Genomic DNA, 16,015 nt, shown 5'->3' on the forward strand with positions numbered 1-16,015 from the left:
ATCCACACAAATAAATGCTGGTGGGACATTCAGAAAAATGCACAATACTAATTGTATATTAGGGGGAAAAAGAGAATTTTTGGATTCTAAGGAACAATTTAAGGAACGTTTAGTTAGGGACAGAGAGTTGACCAAGAAGGTTTGAAAGCTGACATCACTGTAGGTGTCCAAGACTATGAATAAAACCAAGAGAATGTATTTAGAGAGATGCCCTCCCACCTGCCATCTTAAACCATGTGTGCTTTTCTCGAAACAAACATCTCTCCCTAATGATGATCAACTCCTTGTTGGCATCCTTGTTGGCATCTGTGAGAAACTAGAGGGTGGGGGAAGTAGCAAATCGGGATTAAGGATGTTTGTTTTCTGAAACCTTGAAATGAATTCTAGTTCATGTTGTAGAAAACAAGACAAAGCAAATTGCTGAATGGAAAACCTACCTAATAGTATTCTTTTAAACGAATTCCAAACTTTTATGTATTCTTGTCTTGCCTTGTCTTGTTTTGCCTTGTCTTGCTTTGTTTTTCCTTTCCTTTCTTTCCTTTCCTTTCCTTTTCTTTCCTTTCCTTTCCTTTCCTTTCCTTTCCTTTCCTATTTAGGTCAGAGCCATTGTTTTGCCATGTCAGCGACATGACATGGTACACTACCCCGGGGAAATGTTTGAATATACAAGTTTTTATAGGAATCCTGCATGAGCTTTTGATTAATAAATTATTATTTAGTGTGGCTATATGCAACCATGGTTTAGGAGTTCTAAGTTTGGTGAAAATGATTTTCTGACCATTCAACTGTGGTAGAGGTTTCTGCGAGCAAGGCCTCTTGGTGACACACGAAAGGGAATTCCTCAGCCTTTATCCAAATGCACTCTGTGGTTTTGCCTTGGGTACTTCCTGTAGCTTCATTTGACTGAGTGCAGCTCTACTCAAGCCAAACAGAACAGAGGTATTCCCTGTCGTCTATCTGGAAGAAGGCCCTTTGCTAAAGCAAGTAAGGCTTTTGTGTTCTTATTTGCCTCCTTAGGGTGTTGTTGCTGATACCTCTCCCCAGACAGTGGCACCTTCATCCCAGGACACCAGTGGTCAGCAACAACAGATAGCAGTGGACACATCCAGCGAACATGCACCTGCATATTCTTACCAACAGTCTAAGTAAGTTCGGGCTACGCTGAGCTCTTCTGCTTAAGATCGACCATCCCAGCACCATTCTCTCATGTGTAGCTGTTAGCTTTTGCTGCAGTACGGACCATCCCAAACTTAGTGACAAGCGTTTATTTTTGTTGATGATTATGTGGATCAGCAATTTGAGCTGACCTCAGATGGAACTAACCTTTTGGTCTTGGCTAGAATTGCTCAAGCATCTGGGGACAGCTGATGGTCATTTTCATAGCTCTCCTTCTGGGTATCAGTCGTCTGTTGGTTGAATATGATGGAAGCAATTGGATTATGTGTTTCTGATCCTCCATCAGCTCATTCACCTGGAAGTCCCAGAATTCAGAGAGCAGCAAGAGAGGAAGCGCAAATGAAGAACTTCTCAATCCATTTGGACGCATTTACTACTGCCCCCTAGGCCAAAGCAAATCACATGGCCAAGCCCAGAGTTTATGTAGGAGTTCACAGAAGCCTTAAATACAGAAAGGGGCATTTAAAAAACAAAACAAAACAAAACCAAAAAAACTACCATGCATATTTTTGGGAAAAATTCTTTAATATTCCCACTTGAAATGGATAGTGAGCCTGCATCCATTCTTAAATGAAGACAGTAACACTCCCTTTGCAGGGCTGCCTTGAACATCCAGTAAAGTAGTTCATGAAAAAGGGTACTGTGAAATCTAAATCAATGTGGAGTCTTATTTAGGAATTAAATGACAAAGCAATAATCATGTATCAGAATTACTCTTGCAAATCTTTAAGTCACTTATAAAGCACAGTTGGCTTTGTGTTGAGTAATTATGTAGACTAAAATTTGGGAGGTTTTGAAACCAAAGTAATTAACAAAAATTCAATCTATATACAGATGTCTTGTGCAAAGTGTTCTAATGTGTAGGTAGCAGTCAAAGCCCCAGTGACTGGAGAATTCCCGAGAGATGCTCCCGCCTGCAGAGTGCTGCTCCCATTTCTTGATCATTCCTATTTAACTTCGATACGTATTGAGAGACTTGTTTGTGGAAAGATTAATCAGAATAATGGAGTCTCCTATAAGTAGTTTAGCTTCTAAAGGTAGTCTTCCAAATTAAATGTGCTGACCACGTGACTTAACCTTTATTACTGTTATTATTACTTTCACATAACAACTTCCGGGAAAGATCCATAAGAGTCAAGCATTTTGGGGGATCATTTTGTTTCTAGTTTGTATTTTCAATTCACCTATCGCCTACGTGAATCCCTTTTGCACATACCGAACAATACGGTAGTCTCTGGTACTGTGTTCGCGGCATACTGGAATTTTTTCAGCCCGTTCAGAGGGTCACGTGTGAGAAGGGAGCAGACACTGGCTGTGGGGAAGCACGGTGAGAGACACTGGTGGGAAACGAAAGCTACTATATTGGCCAGAGACACTTGGTGAGTAGGCGACGCCGGCTTTCACGGCTTCAGAGCATAATGAGGAAACAAGTGATCTGCACACTTCTTGCTAACAGTTCAACGATGTCTGGATAAATAAAAGAGATGCTTTCATCCTCCCCAGTCAGCAGTTATTGATACAGCCATACTCTGTGGCCCGCAGAATTCCAGAGGCCAGGAAAAGAACAATGAAGGAGGAAGGTGCCTTTCCTACTCTCTTGGAGTTTACTTCCTGCTGGGAGTAGACTCATAGGCAGTGGACCAATCAGCAAACAATAAAAATAAATAAGTAAGTAAGTAAATAAATAAATAAATAATAAAAAATAATAAAACCCCACAGAATTGTAAAGCCAAGCCAATATTTAAAAAAGATTCTTGTGGTAGAAAGTGACAGGATAAATACCTAAGATTTAGAATCAGGCAAGGCCTCTCACAGAGGTCTGGATCTGAAAGATAATTACAAGCTCATCTTGGAGAGATTTGGAGAAAAAACATTCTAGGCAGAAAAAAACAGGAAGTCTAAACGTCTAGAATAGGGACCTGTGGCTAGAGTGTGGTGAAGGGGGAGGGGGTGGGAGGGGGTGTAGGAGACAGAGTCAGACAGGCAGTTTTTATAAAGCTTTTAATCCTTGGATATTTGGCTTTGTCTACAGGAATCATTCTCAGTTTTACTTGAAAAGAGTCACAAAAGCTCTGGAAGGCTTTAAGGGAAGGAATGCCAACATTCCATACTTGGAGTTTCCATCATCAGGCCAGTTTCTATACTGGAAGACAGGATCCCTGCCCTCCAGAGTTTATAATCTAGTACGGGATTTAGACATACACATAGACATGATGTGTCTACTGCAAGGAAGAAAATGAACAGGGCTCTTTTAAAGAATACTGTTGTAATAGGAGAATGCATTTTATTTTTCTTAACTGGGTCAGCTTTGGTGGAAGTTGTGGCAACTGGTACTAGGTCTTACACATAGTCAAGGAGCGTTCTAGGTGGAGTAAGAGGTTGGCCGAAGTCAGAGAAAGCTCAGCGTGATTTTCAGAGAAGGGGATTCAGAATAGTACAACAGTGTAAAAAAAAAACAGATTGGAGCCACATTGTAATATCAGATGTCATACCGAGGTGTTTGGACAGCATTTCCTTTGTTCTACAAATGCTCCTCCAGCTGAGGTAAACAATGGATTTGGAAGCAATGGAAACAGTCCAGCATCCCAAGGATTCAGACAAGAGGCGAACAAAGGTCTGAAGTAAGATGGCGGCAAGTGTGATAGGGTCGAGGGAGAGGGTAGGGCGGAGGTGGGGGAGGGATAGACTAAAGGAAGAGGAAAGTGGAAACTGGGCATTACAATTCTGAACAAAATCCTGGAGATGCTACTAACCGGGGGCAGATAAGATGAAAACCGAGGAGGCCCTGATCTGTAGAGAAAGATAAGGGATTTAATTATCCTTATAATAAGTCAATTCAAAGAAGCTTTTTTCCTTGAACTATCCAAGGAGTCTGAGTCTGACCACAGAAAGCTTTAAGTGCTAAAACACTTTAAAACTAACTCCCCACCATGGTCACATGGTTACATGCCTTGAACTACAGATTCCTATGGCTGATACAGTGGGCCTTTCCACAGAAGATAGGTATCAGAGAAAGAAACCCTCCACACATATCTTCACAGCGGTATGCATTATGGTGAAGGGTTTCCTCATTTGGAGGAATTTTCCTTTGCACTTACTTATGCAGAAATGTATGTTACAGCGTGTTTGACAGGGCAAGTTTATGGCGACATGCCAGAGATGAAAGCGTACAGGAACATGGGGCATTTCAAACCTGTGCCCTGTGACTACCCCTTGCATGGCCTCATGTGCGTATCTTTAAACCTAGAGAAACTTGTTAACAGGTCCTGTTCATATTCTCCAACTTCCTCTCTCTGACATGCTACCTAAGTGCCGGGAGCTTTTTTGATTTGAAATGACAACAATAACATAGTGAATGAAAACAAAAATAACATTCTAGGTCAAATAAATTGATAGGTAACAATCTATTCTGAAATTTTCTAAAAAGAAGAAATGAATGTGTGTCTATCCAAGGTTTTATCCGTCTCAGCCAAGAGAAGCTGATCTGTGTCATGGTAAAGCATGAAATTCTGTGGAACCCTTTAAGAAGACACTGGGGATTGAGCTAAGCCTGTGGGTTATGTAGACACCTGCGCTCTTTTTCTTATATAACTGTGCCTGGAAAAAGTTTGAGGGAATGCAAGAGTTGCCACAGAGCCATTTTCAGGGAAGCATTCATAAGAAAGCAGGCACAAATAAATCAATAATTTGAGACCAAATGGGCAAATAAATTAATAAACTGTCTTGAGATCAAGCTAGAAGCAGTATCCCTAAAGTTAAAGGCTACGCATGTCCGTATGTTCTAACTGTAGCTTTCACCTACACTGGAGAGGAGCTCTAAAATATTTTAGCCTATCCAAGTGATCTTGAATACTCCAGATTTCACAAATGGCAGCTAATTTCCAGCATCATTGTGCTAATTAACATGCCGCTGCTTTCTTTAGGCCACCCATTTCTGACGCTCATTATGCTAATTGAGATACTAAAGTACTTGTGCAAACCTCTGGCCTTTCTCATTAAATGGTAACTGACCTCCTGTGGGGTGTGAAATTTGGATGAGGGTAGCTGAGTGCCTGGGAAAAGTAGCTTAACCCATCACACATAGATTTAGTACTATAATGTCTATACTAAAGATATTTTGAAGAAAATTACAGACATCCCGACAGAAGGTTGTGGGATCGAAGATTGAGAAGTAGAAATGATGTGCATATATGAATAGAAAGGTTATATTTGGGATCTCTTGCAGCAGATATTTTACTATTCCAAATTCCACTTTCCAAACTAAAAAACAGTTCTTCACATTTTGTATTCATGCTTTTTTTCTTCTTCTTCTTCTTCTTCTTCTTCTTCTTCTTCTTCTTCTTCTTTCTTGTTAAAAGAGGCTACTCATGCAAAAGGGACTTTAGGGGCTCTTATCTGCAAAGGCAGATATGATACCTGTGGTTTGTTTTGGAAGTTCTGTGGAAATTCCAGTTCCTGTCCCAGTTAGCAGGGGGTTTTTTGTGTGTGCTATTTAAGAAATCCTTAAAATCTTAAAAATGACCAGGGCTTGAAAAATATGAGTCTTCACGCACAGTTAAATTCTAATCGCCACCTACTAGTTGTCACTAACTCCTCTGGAGCCTCCTTTCCCTCTTCTTTAGAGCAAGAGATAGATCCGTGTTCTCCCAAGAGTGGAAATTCGGGTTTAGTGCTGAGAGGGGATTTACCACCATTCCCCGGAGTTGGGTGGGAATGGGGGGGGTCCCAGGGAGTGTGAGCAAACACCCTCTAACCTAAGTGAACCGCTTTCTTAATTGCAGTTCTCTTCAAAGCTATTAAAATGCTAATGGCCGGACCGCCTAGAGGGCCAGATAAATCAAACATATCACTTCCTGAAAGATTAGCCTGTAGACTGGACTTCCTACTTAGGAATTTTGGGAGTTTTTTCTGTACATATTAAGTTACTAAAGAACGTAACAAAACATTCACTGTCAACAGGATGATTATCTTGATACTAATTGAAAAAATTCATTCTTTAAACATGTTTGATTTTGTACTGATACCCTTCTTGGTTGGTGCCATACCTATATGTTTAGTTTACCTGTGGGTAGTGCAGAATTGGGAATGTAATATGCGGTTTCCCCCAAACTGGGGAACACTGCATCATTAGATGATCCCAAAGACGTCTTTCCATCTCTAAAAGTCTAGAATTCTAAGTCTGTGGTTTGCTACTCCCTAATCTCTTCACTCTGCTTTCTTCGGGGGCTGGAGGGGAGGATGAGAAGTTTCAACACAATACATAAACCTTACGTAAAAGTGCACTTTCACACCTTGTCTAGGACTGAGAAGGTGGATAGGAGTGAATTCAGTTCTACTAAGTACCAACGCCTTGTTCCTTCCAACCACAGCTAGCAACCAAGAAAATGCAAAGGACAACCATTCATTGCTCCCCATCTGCTGGCATGTAGCGACGAGACCACTTGATGGGAGAGGGCCACTGGGAACATTTGGTAAGGTTACAGCTTGAAAGTAGCTGTAACCGAGCTCATAAATATGGATGCTCCAAGACCAGTGCGCGTGACATACCTGAGCAGTGTGGGTGTTCAGTGTTAGCATAGCCCATTGACTAAGAGCCATTCATGGAGTAGCTGTTCCAGAGAGTCACCTTGTAATAGGCATTTCTGCTAAATGAATAGCAGTCAGGTGGAAGATGGGAGTGCGAGGAAAGAACAGACCAGAAAACAAAAAACACAAAACCCAACAAAGGGAGGTTTTGTTACCACAACAAGGTAGATTTGTTTAGAAATAAATGGAGTTAAGTCTGCACTTTGCAAAGGAATAGAGATCAAATATATACCCTGGCTCCCATGACTGCTGCTAATAAAGTTTCCCTAATTGTTGCTGATGGTACAGAATTTTTAATTGCATTTCTTCTTAAAAGAAGCCTCACTTTTTCACATAAAACTCACAAAATATGTATTCTTAGAAACTTAAACTGTTGGTTAAAATGGAAATATCGACTATCAGCTAGGTGCTTTTCTTACATGATTCTAAGAGGAAGTTCATCAGGCTTCTGAGATACCTAGCTGCTTCCCTTGAGCGCTCTTTGCAAATTAGGAAAAACAACCTCTCTGGATCATCCCAGACTACCTGCTGTGCACCTTACAGCATCCTGGAGGGCATTTTGTGAGTTTGAATAAAAGCCACTTGCTCAGAGCAAATGCAGCCCTACCCAGAGGACACAGTTTGGGGATCAGACTTTGGGTGGCAATTTAGCCTCCACAGTTCTCAGCCATGCATCTTGTGCAGTGATCAACCCTGTACAACCTCAGCAACATTGAGGCTTCTTTACTTAATTAAGCGATGGGGCGTCAGAGGAACCTGCAGAGCACTGAGATAAGTGGGCTTCACCGAAATTGACCTATAGCGTGCCTGGGTAGCTCAGCTGGTTAAGCGTCTGCCCTTGGATCAGGTCATGATCCCAGGGTACTGGGATCCAGCAGAAATGGAAACAAATTGTCTCCTTGCTCAGTGGGGAGCCTGCTTCTCTCTCTGCCTACAGCTCTCCCTGCTTATGTGTGTTTTCTCTCATTCTCTGACAAATAAATAAAATCTTTAAAAATTAAAAAGTTGACCCATAGGGACGCCTGGGTGGCTCAGCTGGTTAAGCGGCTGCCTTTGGCTCAGGTCATGATCCCAGCGTCCTGGGATCGGGTCCCACATCGGGCTCCTTGCTCAGCAGGAAGCCTGCTTCTCCCTCTGTCTCTGCCTACCACTCTGTCTGCCTGTGCTCACTCTCTCTGACCAAAAAAAAAAAAAAAAAAAAAAGTAAAAAAAAAAAAAAGTTGACCCATAGATAGTATAGATAGTTTCAAAAATCATTTTTATAGCACATCCCTGAGGTTATTTAACAAAATTCTAGTCTGTGGTGGCTTAAGTATAAGAGGCCTTTGTCTAATTAAACACCTATTGTGTACATACTGTCTGCCATATTTCTAGAGAGTAAAAAGTTGTAGAATCTAGGGCCTGTTCTCAAGAATTAAAAATCTTGATGAGATGGGTGAATAAGGAAGAAGAGGGACTGAGAGAAAGTGAACAAAACCCACTGCCCCTTAACTGTCTTACTATTTAAATGGCCCAGATAAGGCTTCTGTGAATATACTTGGTGAATAACACGGGAAGACACACAACCATTGCTGTGTCTTGGGTAACACAGGGACGGGCACATTTGCTGAGTGAGTTCGTGATGTATCCCACAGGAGTTTTGAAGGGACTACATTACTCAAAGAATTTCTGGGGTACCTACAACATAAGCCAGACGTTGAAAAATGGGTTCTGCACACAAAGGGAGTATTGCTTGTCTGCCTGTATTTGTCAAATTTGCTGCTTTATATTGAAAGATATTCTTGATCTGTTAGCCTTGATATTTAATGTGAGCAAACTCTCTGGCTTAAATATATATTTGTCTGAAAATGACAGGACTTAAAACTAGTACAATTTTATAGATATTGAAATGGCTTGGTATCTTTTAAAGAGACCTCACTGGAAAAGAGCACTTGAGGTGATTTCACAGTTGCTTTGATGTAACAAACACTCAACTCAATTGTTTCCACAGACCATAAACAAGACTGAAGAATGTTCGTCGGAAACATTGCCTTGAACGAAGAAACTTCATTGAACAGGAAGTTGGCTTCCAGTTTGCACAGGCGTCAATGGAATGCTTTCTTTCTTTTTTTTTTTTTTTTTAATTTTCTACTTTACCCAGTGAAAACAAAGTGTTTTTATGTGCCGTGCAAATGGTTCCTTCATGTGGTCTGAAAGTTTATTTTTGCCATCTTTTTTTTTTTTTAAAGAAAAAAATCCCAGAAGAGGAAACAAACAAAAACCAACAACAAAACAAAACACAGAAGGCTGACATTTTATCTGAACGACCATTTGAATTCAGAATTTACCAGAAGATGTAGACAGATTTTTGTTTTTTTAAAACAGAAAATCAGATGTCAAGAGGTGGGCAAAGCAGAAATGGAAACAAATTGTCTTCCTCGGTAATTAAGCTACCCTTTCTTTCCCCCTTTTTGTTTAAATCTAGTGGGTTGATTTTTTATTTTATTTTTTTCTTAGAAATATTTAGGTAAGATTTATCTTGAATCTTAATTGCCTTAATTTTAAGGACGTCAAAGGCTCTCAAGGCAAGCTGTCAACGTCTTGTTAAAAAAAAAAAAAAAATTCAAGAAAGAATTGAAATATTGTGCCGGCTTTAACTGGTACAGAAGTTTAAGACTATGAGTTTTTAGGGTGAAAAAAAAAACTGTACAGTTTAAAAGAAAATGTTTTTCTTCATTTGAAGAAAATTTGTTGATAAAAGAAACCATGGCAACTGCAAGAATTGGGAAAATGCTGGGACTTTTCATGAACTTTGTCTTAAGTGTTGAATCATTCTAGAAGGCTAAAACATTTTATGGTAAAGTTATTAATGTTGGTTTAAAAACAACTGCATTAGAAATAATGCGTGTTTGGGGGGCAGAATGCAGATTTTTTTTTATTTACGAAGCGTGATCGCTAGCAAAAGCATTAGTGCTTTTTATCTGCAGTCTTTTTTATGAGCTTTACAAAGTTTTTAGTCAGCTTTGCTTGTCACATTGCAAAACCTAGCTTAAGAGCATTAAAAAAAAAACTTAAGTAGATAGGAGCTTATGGTCAAAAAGTGCAAAAAAAACAAAAAAAAAAAAACAAAAAAAGCAATAGATAGAGAAATTGTTGACAATTTCTGTAGTCTTTCCTAGTTGTGATCAAATTCAGCCTATGGATGGCCTATTTTATACCAAAGATGAAGTGGCACCCTATTGCAGTCCAGAAGATAGAGGTTGTTTTCCATTTCTTCTCTTTTCTTTTCTTTTTAAGAATTTTATTTGACCTACATGGCCGGACCAGTTCTTACTTTGTTGTTTGTTTAAACTACCTTCCACTGGTGTTTTATATACTGCAAAACAGAACACAACAAAAGGTGTTTTGTTTTTGTTTTTGTTCCTGTTTCTGTTTTTGTTTATTTGTTAACATGCATTTGTTGGTTCTAGTAGAAAAGCTTGCACTTGCTGTGTTCAGCAGTTTCTGCCGGAAGAGTTCTGGATACCAACTGACAAAGCCAAATGGCTTTTTATTCAATCTGTGAGCTTTTCTGGTTCCTTACTAGCTCTCTTGAATGGTGACACCTGTGTGGATGGCCACTGATATGTGGAGACCCTTGTTTAACAGGTTGAAATTCCTTTCTGTGAACTTTGAACTAAAGGTCCTTCCCGGAACTGGTCTGAAAGGTCACTTGTCAAAAAACAAAACAAAACAAAACAAAACAAAACAAAAAGCAGCTTAGTGATACTCTGTTAAGTGATGAGTGGTCTCCTGAAAAGGTCTCATTGTATTTGTAACAATAGTCTTCCTTTTCAATTCAACGCCTTTAGGTTTTGTCTTCTCACCTCAGTCTTTGTTCATCTACCATGAATAGTCACCTTGATTCTGCAAGTGGGGAGGGGCTATCTTCTTCTTGCCTTCTATCATTTCATTTTCATACCCTGGTGTTGTCAGAAGAAGGACAAAAATAGACCTTTTTGTTTCTGTTTAACTCTCTGAGACAAAGGACCAATCAGATTGAGGATTCTGTTAGTGGAGTTAAGGTAAGCTTTTAAAATGCTAGTTGACAATCAAGAAATTGTATGATTTATATTGATAAGAACCAAAAGTATTAGGTTTGCTCAGTCTTTAAAGCCAAAGGAGATATATTTGCATTGAGAATGATGCAAAACTTTGTCTAAAATGAATTAGATTGACTTAACAAACATCTTTGCATATTTGACTCATGGAATCCATGTTCAACCTGTATAGTTTTACCTGAAATTAAGACTGATGAAGTTTGTTAGTTGAACCATGCACCAGAGTTGCTTTCTGAAGGGGTCATTAGAAGCAGAGAGGGGAAAGTCTTTGCACAAACGAAGTCCGGGGAAATTGTCTTAGTCCAGAGGGAAGAGGGAAATGTGTGAAGTGCACTGTTAAAGAAAACAGGGTAGGCTTTTAAAAACTACAAAAAAACAAAAAACAAAAAACCAACAACCTTAAAAGGCAAATCACATTCCCATTAGGTCAATATCAGTAATGAGTCTGACTGTTCTGAAATTGTCAGTATTCAGCTATTTGTGACCTGTTAACAGAAACGGGCCCAGTTCTTTTATTTGAAACCCCATGAATTGGAAACTCAAATCCAGAAAGTGGCTCCCTATCTTTGCGGTCAAATCAGAGGCATGAATGGATCAAGAAAATGTAGCATGTGCTGCTACAGAGAAATTCCATGTGGTGACACCCATCCTTAATGCTTTTCCATGCTCTCAAGAGAATCCTAGATGTGTGCTTTCTTCTGTTCTGTCCTTCAAGCTTCTCATATATTTCAAGGGTGGCACTTAAGTTTTATCTTTGCGAAGTAGGCCCCTGAGTTACAGGGGGTATAAGGAATATGTATAGGAACTGTGCTTTTTGTTTCTCTTTTTCAGTCTCTGAACTCTTTGTATAAATAAGGATTATCCTGGGCATAATTCATTTGACTATGAAACCAACATGCTTTCTTTTGTTTCTGTAAAACACACACACACACACAAACACACACACACACACAAAACCTTAATGTGATACAAAGAAAGTCTCATTTACGCAATCAACAATGAGGCTAAGAGGTAGCTACCATGTGGCTGATGAATGTGCCTAGGTAACTTCCTGTTTCTATTCAAAACTACTGCTTTATTTATACATTCAGAAACATTTTTTTCAACTATGAAATTTCAATGATCTCAATTTTTTTAAGCCACTTCAGGCACAAGGAAATTACCTGTCATTTTTTGTGTCCATGTGTGTTTTGTGTTTGGATTTTTTTATATCATGCCATTCTAGAATATACCTTATTTCAAACCAAAAAGAAAAGAAAAAAAAAGGAAAAATGGCACATGTTCAAATTTGCATCTGTCATCTTACCTAATGACTGTTTTTAAGAGTCAAGTCTGGGGGAATAAAAAAAAGCATGAACAGGTAAGCAGCATTACATTGTATGAAGACTAAAACAAACCAAAATACAGTATATATAGACATCAGAATCTTGATTTAATCGGCAACTGATATTATGGTGATTCTACTCCTATTTAGGAAACTTTTTTTTTTTAAATGTAAGTATTCTGGTTCATCAGATTTCCAAACATTTATTCAGATATTTCCATTTTTTCCTTTTGACTTTAATTGCCAAGGCTTCTAAACGTCAGGAAACAAACCAAAGCCACAATCCAAGTGGGATAAATGTTATCTTGTTCAAACTCTAGTTACATGGTCAGTGGAGGAGTGGGTTTTCTTGTAACAACAATAAGGTTTTGTCAGGGAGACAAGTTATGCATAGTTGACTCAATGCTTGGCCATGTGTTCTGAAGTTATCTTGGACCCTAGTTAAACTAAAGACAATGCTAGCAGGTGCCGGTGACTGTTTGTCCTTAAAGACAGGCACGCCTTGATAGTTGCAGGTGACATAATATTCTTAAAAATAACAAAAACAAAAAATCCTGTACCTGACTTCAGTTTGGCTGTTTCCTTGGTAAATTTCAACCATTCAGATGTTGTCTCAATGCTTCACTTGAATCAATTCTTCCTGTGACTTTAACAGACCTGCCACATTTGACAGCATGTAAGACTCACTTCCACCCATTCTAGTGAAAAACTACATGGTATTAAAAGCGCTCATATTAGAGATGGAAGGCTGAGAGCAGAAAAAAGGCTGGATGGAGCAGCAAGGTCACTGTCCCTGCAGAATACATCAACCCCTTGCAAAACTGTGCGAAAATCATTTCAATTCATGTGTGACAAAAAAAAAAGAGTAGCTTTTTTTTTTTTTTTTTCCTAAAAAAAAATTATTTGAATATTTGGGAATTCTATGTATCTTTTACGGGGACCTAAAGTCCCCATTAATGAAGAGTGAGATTTGATTTGAATAGCACTTTTGTGGTCTTCTTCATGATTCCGAAGTTTCAATGGACTGTCTAGACAGATTATAATGTTAGTAGGAAACTAAAAATACCTTTGACAATTCAGTCTCATTCTTAATTTGCGTGTGCGAACCACTGCAGATGAGCTGATAAGCAGAGAGAAATTTTTAAGTGGGTTTCAGTGATACATGCTTTTAGATGATATAAAATCAAACGAAGGGGAATATTTATGTATGTGTATAAACAACATTCAGAACATTTGAGGAATCACACCTCCTAATAAAGTTTAAACATGTCATAGAGCCTTGATCTACATTATCTTGTGCACAGTAGGAAGTGAAGGATGAGATTTTGTTTTTTTGTGTTATTGTGCCTGGCATCCTTCAAATTTTTGAGCTCACCGAGACTGACAGCGTCTCCCTCCAATCTGAGGGACTGACGGAATTTAAACAGGCTCATTGATTCTGTACACTATCCCTTTCCTGTGACAGAGTGATAATGGGATTTCATTAATGAATCAATTTGTTACAAATGACATCCACCGTGGCACTGGGAGACAGTTGAGTCTAACTCTAATTCAACACTTCCTACCCAATATTCTTAAATATGAAATCGGTCCCTTCATCTAAGTGCTCTCGGTCTTGGCTGTCCTTTGTGGACTGTACTGAGTTCAAGAAAGTACAAAGCTAAATACAAGATCTCTGAGTGACCCCAAAGATCTCTTCCCATGTGGGACAGGTGAGCTCACCCCAGATTGGTGGTTTCTTTTCTCTTTCGTTCTATACCCCAATACATATGCTCCTTGTGACACGAAAAAATGTTGGATAACTTCTGCTCCCCTGGAAAGGAAAATAATATTTTAAGAAATGCTTCTTCTGTTCAGGAAGCTTTAAAGCTGGAGCAGAGGTGAGATCAAGCTTGGAGTCTGCAGGAATAACCTCTAGGCCACGGAATCACACTTACCTTCCATTTTATTCACTCCAAGTTCGTAACTTCCCCAGTGACTGAGTCTTGCAGAAATACAATCACTCTCAATTTTTGAAGGGCTAACTATCTACTTGGTAGATTTGGTTTTTTTTTTCTTTTTTCAACTTAATAGTCTTGGGCTCTATTTCCTTTAATTAGCAGTTCACCCTGGGGGTGGAAGAGAAACATTTGGAAATCAAATTCAAATCAGTCTTTTTCTTTGTTAAGTCTTAATTTAGCGAAGGATTTTAAATTCGTTGTTAAAACAGTCAGTGCTTTTTATACCACAGATTTTTATTATCCATAATATTCCTTTCCCATCTACTGCAAATAATTGAGAGTTGGCTGTATTCTTGCAAATACAAAGGGAAAAAAAGAACAAAAGACAAAAAACTGTAACGAAGTATTTGGCTTCCCTCAAAAGAAAGCTGTTTTGGTTTCGTTCACTATTGAAATTTTAACCAGAAGAAAAGGTCAACTCAAAATTGAGTTATGAGAATATAATAACATCTTGTGGTTAAATATACACTCTTATCCCTATCTTAAATCTTTGGCAAAAAAAAAAGCATCGTTTTATTATTATTATTATTATTTTTATTTGGCATCACAGTAATAAGGGTGAATGACCTTGACACTCCAGTGGATTTTTTCTGATCATTTCAAATTTAAGTAGTGTCTAAAGTGTAACTTTAGTGTTATGCTTTGTATTTTAAACCCTCTGGTCTTAGATTCTTAAGAAAGATGCTCTGTCCTCCTCCCCAAAATATGTCATTTCCTCATATATGAAAAAAATGAGTTATGTCATACTTTTCAGGAATTATAAAAACTATTTCAAAGAGACACTTGAAAAAGTTTTCTCCATTCTGGAAATAAATGTTTCCATTTATTTAAAAAGAAGATGCTTATAATTGGAATCTTAAATTTCAAAAAATAAATGTAAAAGTGTACTTGCTATGAAATACCCAGTTTCTTTAAAAAAAAAAAAGGGACACAGCTTCTTTTAAAACCCTTGTTTTGGGCCATATTGACTTCATGAAACTTGTGAAACATCATTCAAATTCAAACTTTATTTACGAGCATTTTGTACTGCTGTCCCTGTCATGGAAAGTTCTGTAACTCTATGGTGTTTCCGGTTTTATTTTTAATTTTTTCATCTGTACCACAGTCAAGTTAGCTACCATTTCCCCCATTCCTTGGGCTTTCTGTAGATCAGTGGATGTTAGGTTTAAACTTCTGTTTTCTTTGATGAAGCTTTCAATAAAAAATGAAAATAAAATCAATCAAGTAGGCGGCATTGTGTTTTCCTTCACTGCTCCAGAGATGGGTTGAGGGAGGGACTGGTGGGAGGGAGCAGTGTCTCTATTTAATCAGGTATGCTGCTGGCTTCCTGCAGATTGCTTCAAAAAAAAAAAAAAAGAAAAAAAAAAAAAGAAAAGAAAGAAAAAGAAGAAGAGAGAACCATACCATCCATGGTAACAAAATCTAGGAGAGGAGGGTGCATTCTATTCATGCAAGCTGGGGGGGCGGGGACTTTAATTCTTCCTAATGTCACACATGCTTCCTACTCTTTATGCTTCAGGGATAGACCAGTTCCTATTCCAAACATACTTAACATCTACCAATACTGAATACATCTTTTTTAAAGACCAAGAGATAGAGAGTTATACACAAAAAAATTCTTTGACACTTTGACCCTGCAAGGATTAAAGTCCAGGTCAACCAAAATCAGAAGTGTGCCTTTTTCAAGCTATGGAGGACTGTGATAAGCAAACAGCAGAAACTCCATTTCTCTGGTACAGGATCATCTAAGCCCACTGGGAGCTCCTATTCTAGGGCCACAAATATTCTCTACACAAATAACACATATTTGCTGTTTTTGTCAATATTTAATTCTACTATAGGAGACGAGA

The 16,015-nt window shown here is 38.5% G+C and overlaps 1 protein-coding gene across 8 annotated transcripts in view; it reads left to right on the plus strand.

The window, feature by feature from the left end:
• The window catches only part of RBMS3 (RNA binding motif single stranded interacting protein 3), a 582,541-nt gene extending 567,156 nt beyond the window's left edge, over nucleotides 1–15,385 (plus strand). For 4 of the 8 annotated variants that reach the window (XM_044252609.1, XM_044252605.1, XM_044252607.1 and 1 more), the window contains 2 exons: nucleotides 1,018–1,145; nucleotides 8,753–15,385. In XM_044252609.1, the coding sequence (XP_044108544.1) occupies nucleotides 1,018–1,145; nucleotides 8,753–8,759 (135 nt within the window). In that variant the 3' untranslated portion in view covers nucleotides 8,760–15,385. Of the gene's footprint in view, nucleotides 1–1,017; nucleotides 1,150–8,752 lie in introns of those variants that run through there. The other 4 variants (XM_044252613.1, XM_044252610.1, XM_044252611.1 and 1 more) reach the window with 1 other exon arrangement.
• Nucleotides 15,386–16,015: the final 630 nt, after the last annotated feature.

The sequence above is a fragment of the Neovison vison genome, chromosome 6 (assembly GCF_020171115.1).
Source record: "Neovison vison isolate M4711 chromosome 6, ASM_NN_V1, whole genome shotgun sequence".
In the NCBI taxonomy this organism is placed as follows: Eukaryota; Metazoa; Chordata; class Mammalia; order Carnivora; family Mustelidae; genus Neogale; species Neogale vison.